This window comes from Chaetodon trifascialis, chromosome 23 (genome assembly GCF_039877785.1).
Source record: "Chaetodon trifascialis isolate fChaTrf1 chromosome 23, fChaTrf1.hap1, whole genome shotgun sequence".
NCBI classification, from domain to species: domain Eukaryota; kingdom Metazoa; phylum Chordata; class Actinopteri; order Chaetodontiformes; family Chaetodontidae; genus Chaetodon; species Chaetodon trifascialis.
This window is the reverse complement of record NC_092078.1, coordinates 14,199,996-14,202,957: the sequence shown is the minus strand read 5'-3', so window position 1 is coordinate 14,202,957 and position 2,962 is coordinate 14,199,996. Positions and strand designations below refer to the sequence as shown.

The window sequence follows — 2,962 nt, the reverse complement described above, 5'->3', positions numbered from 1 at the left end:
TTGCTTCATGATGCTCTTCAGTTGAGGGTCAGTATAAAGCAAAGATTTTGCTGAGTGAGATGTAAAATGTTGAAACCATTGCCTCTAAGAAGAAAATATAATAATATATATTTTTCAGTGAATCAAGAAATAATATTGCTTTTTCAAATTTTATTTTTGCTATGTCTGCTATATAAGAATACAGTAGGCCTACTTTTAACCTTGCATTTAAGCAAATGCAGAATTAAGATCATCAAATGTATTAAAAAACACAAAAGTTGTTGAGGTCAGTCATCAAATATATTGTCTTTGCACTGTTTGATTTATGTTGTACACTATACCAACTTTTTTTGGAATGGGGGTGTATGGTTATAATTTAAATTGCAGGAGTTAGACAGAGAGCAGTGGCAGTTTGTTCCAATTAAACAGCGAAAATCACTTCAGGTCTGACAGTCTGACTCCAGAGTAAATCGTCTCCTCCTCTGTGCTCCTCTGTCTCCTGCTCTTGCTTTGCCTCTTTTTGAAGTCCAGAGCTACGTACTGTAAAGCATCAGATCCCTCATTCTGCAGGAAACAAGAAAGCTGAATTATTATTCCCAGATGCTAAACTAATTTAGATATGGGATGTTTCTCTATAGATATAAGTCCTGTTTTTTTAATCTTACCTGCCTTTCAGCGGCGTATTCTGGGACACTCAACTTGGGGTGCAGCCCTATAATAAAAAATTCAGATTTTATAGTCATTGCCTTCAATTCTTCAGTCTTTCTCATTAAAGGGTCATTTCACCCAAATTATTGCAATACTTTTGGAGAAAGTAGTTCCAATAACAACTGTTCACAGGTCTGTGGATTATCCAACCCTGACATTATTTTGGAAAAAATAAATAAATAAATAAATCAAATGTATTTTTTAAAACTTAAATTCCATTCACATTCATTGTCCTGAAGCTTCAGAGACAGACACCTCAAAGTCTGAAACTGCAAACCTACGTCTAAAAACTAGATACGACTTGAACAAAATGTGCTTTTTAAATTTGGGTGAATCACCCTTTCCTCAAAACAACAGTCAGGCAGACTTGGTAAATATTACTTCAGTGTACCTGCAGAATGAAGATGTTTTGCCCTGGACATTTTGCAGAGGATACTGATTAGGATGATGTTCAAGATAAGAGACACGGGCAGACCTGCAACCACGCAAAGTATCAGAGCAAGGGAGGTGCCATCATGTTCCCCTGTGAAAACATGAAAAGAAAACTAAGTAAATAAATATATATATATCATATATATAAATATATAATATAATATTAAAGGTTTATTTTTTTGATTTGATCAAACATATTATGTTTCTTACCTCCAACATGCAGCCTCGTTCCTTTCCCGAACAGTATCTCTCCACATGAAGCCACAGCACAGTAGTACGTCCCAGCGTCAGACAGGCTCACGTTCCTCATAGATAAACTGTACACACAGCTCTGCACAGGGAACTCAGAGCTCTTCACACACTGATTGCTATTGTTTTTTTTGATGTACATGATTCCCAACTGGGAGTTTCTCGACTCCTCTTTGAACCAGTAAACGCTGTGCTCTCCATCACTGGTTCCATTGTGCACTGTGCAGTTCAGGGTTACAGAGCCTCCTGGCTTCACAGACTGGGACGCTGGCTGCTGGAGGGAAGACTCACGACTAGACTCTTAAAAACAGACATTTTAGAAAGTGAAAATCAAAAGTAAGGCAAATTAAAAGACAAATTTAAATTGCAAACTGTCCAAAATACACACCTTTTACAACTAAAAACATTCCATTATCAAAGTCAGTGACTGTAATGCTGATCTGTCCACAGTAGTACATCGCTGAATCTGAGTTGTGGACATCAGAAATGTTCAGATGGTAAAATCCCCGTCCAGGATGAACTGAAAATCGCCTGTCGCCTTTAAACTGGTTGTGGAACTTGTTTGTGTCAGGTGAATGTCTATAGAAAGAGGATATTATTTGAGGTTGCTCCCCTGCAACCTGCTTGTACCAACACAGGTATTTGGCACTGTCACTGGCATAGAAACACGGTAAAGTCACATTGTCCCCAGTGTTAGCATAGAGCAGAGCACCATCTGAAACACAGATAAAGAATGAATGACCACCTCGTGCAGTTTTCAAAAGTTTCAAAAATCTCCTCTCAGATGCCCCAGTAAGATTTCCGATCACTCATTTTTAGCAGCAAAATATTGTACGCAGTGACTTACAGGCTCTAAAGAGAGAGACCAAGAGTACATACAACTTGAACATCCTTCACTCTCCACTGATCTTCCAATGTGAAGGCTGTTTTAGTAAAGAGGTCAAACAAGAAGGCTACACCTTCAGCGGAAAAATGTCTGTGCATAACCCACTTGGTGCAGATTTGTGGGTGTCAGTACTCTCATAAAAGGAAGTGAGATGCTCTTATTTGACTCCACTGAGAAACCTGAATTATATATTTCTCTGATTTTACATTGAAGTAGAAACAATTTCTGCAATCCAGACAGAAATTTCTGAGGTTCTTGATTCAAAAAAACAATCAATTTTCCAACTGCTGGTGTGATAATCTGCTGACTGCAAGTAACCCAAATTCTCCCCCCCCCCCCGTTTAGAACATCACCAGCTGTTTTTGGCAGAACTTTGTTACAGATTTATGGTTTACATATGTTTTCCGACATAGAAGGTGCACGAGGTTTGCATGTATTATTCCCTGCCTTGTTCATATTGGTGCGCGGGTGTGTGTGTGCGTACGTGCGTGTCTGTGCATGTCTCTCTACATGTCTATATATGTCTCTATGTATTTATGGGGGCGGGAGGGCTGGGTTTTCTTTTTCTTTTTCCTTTTTGTTGTTTTTAGCCTCTGTGAGGCACTTTGTGTTGCTTTTAAGTATGAAAAGTGCCATATAAATAAAGTTTGATTTGATGTTTTGATTTGATTTAAGATACTACATCCTTTCGTGCATGCAAACAATGCT

General features: G+C 38.4%; 1 protein-coding gene across 1 annotated transcript; it reads right to left on the bottom strand.

Annotated features, from left to right (window-relative positions):
* Positions 1–414: 414 nt before the first annotated feature.
* Positions 415–2,258, bottom strand: LOC139351814 (T cell receptor alpha chain MC.7.G5-like). The gene is made up of 5 exons (XM_070993819.1): positions 2,216–2,258; positions 1,755–2,083; positions 1,330–1,666; positions 645–691; positions 415–543 (listed from the first exon to the last, which is right to left on the bottom strand). Exons 1-5 carry the CDS (start codon positions 2,256–2,258, stop codon positions 415–417), a joined length of 885 nt encoding a protein of 294 aa, XP_070849920.1.
* Between the last annotated feature and the right edge of the window lie 704 nt (positions 2,259–2,962).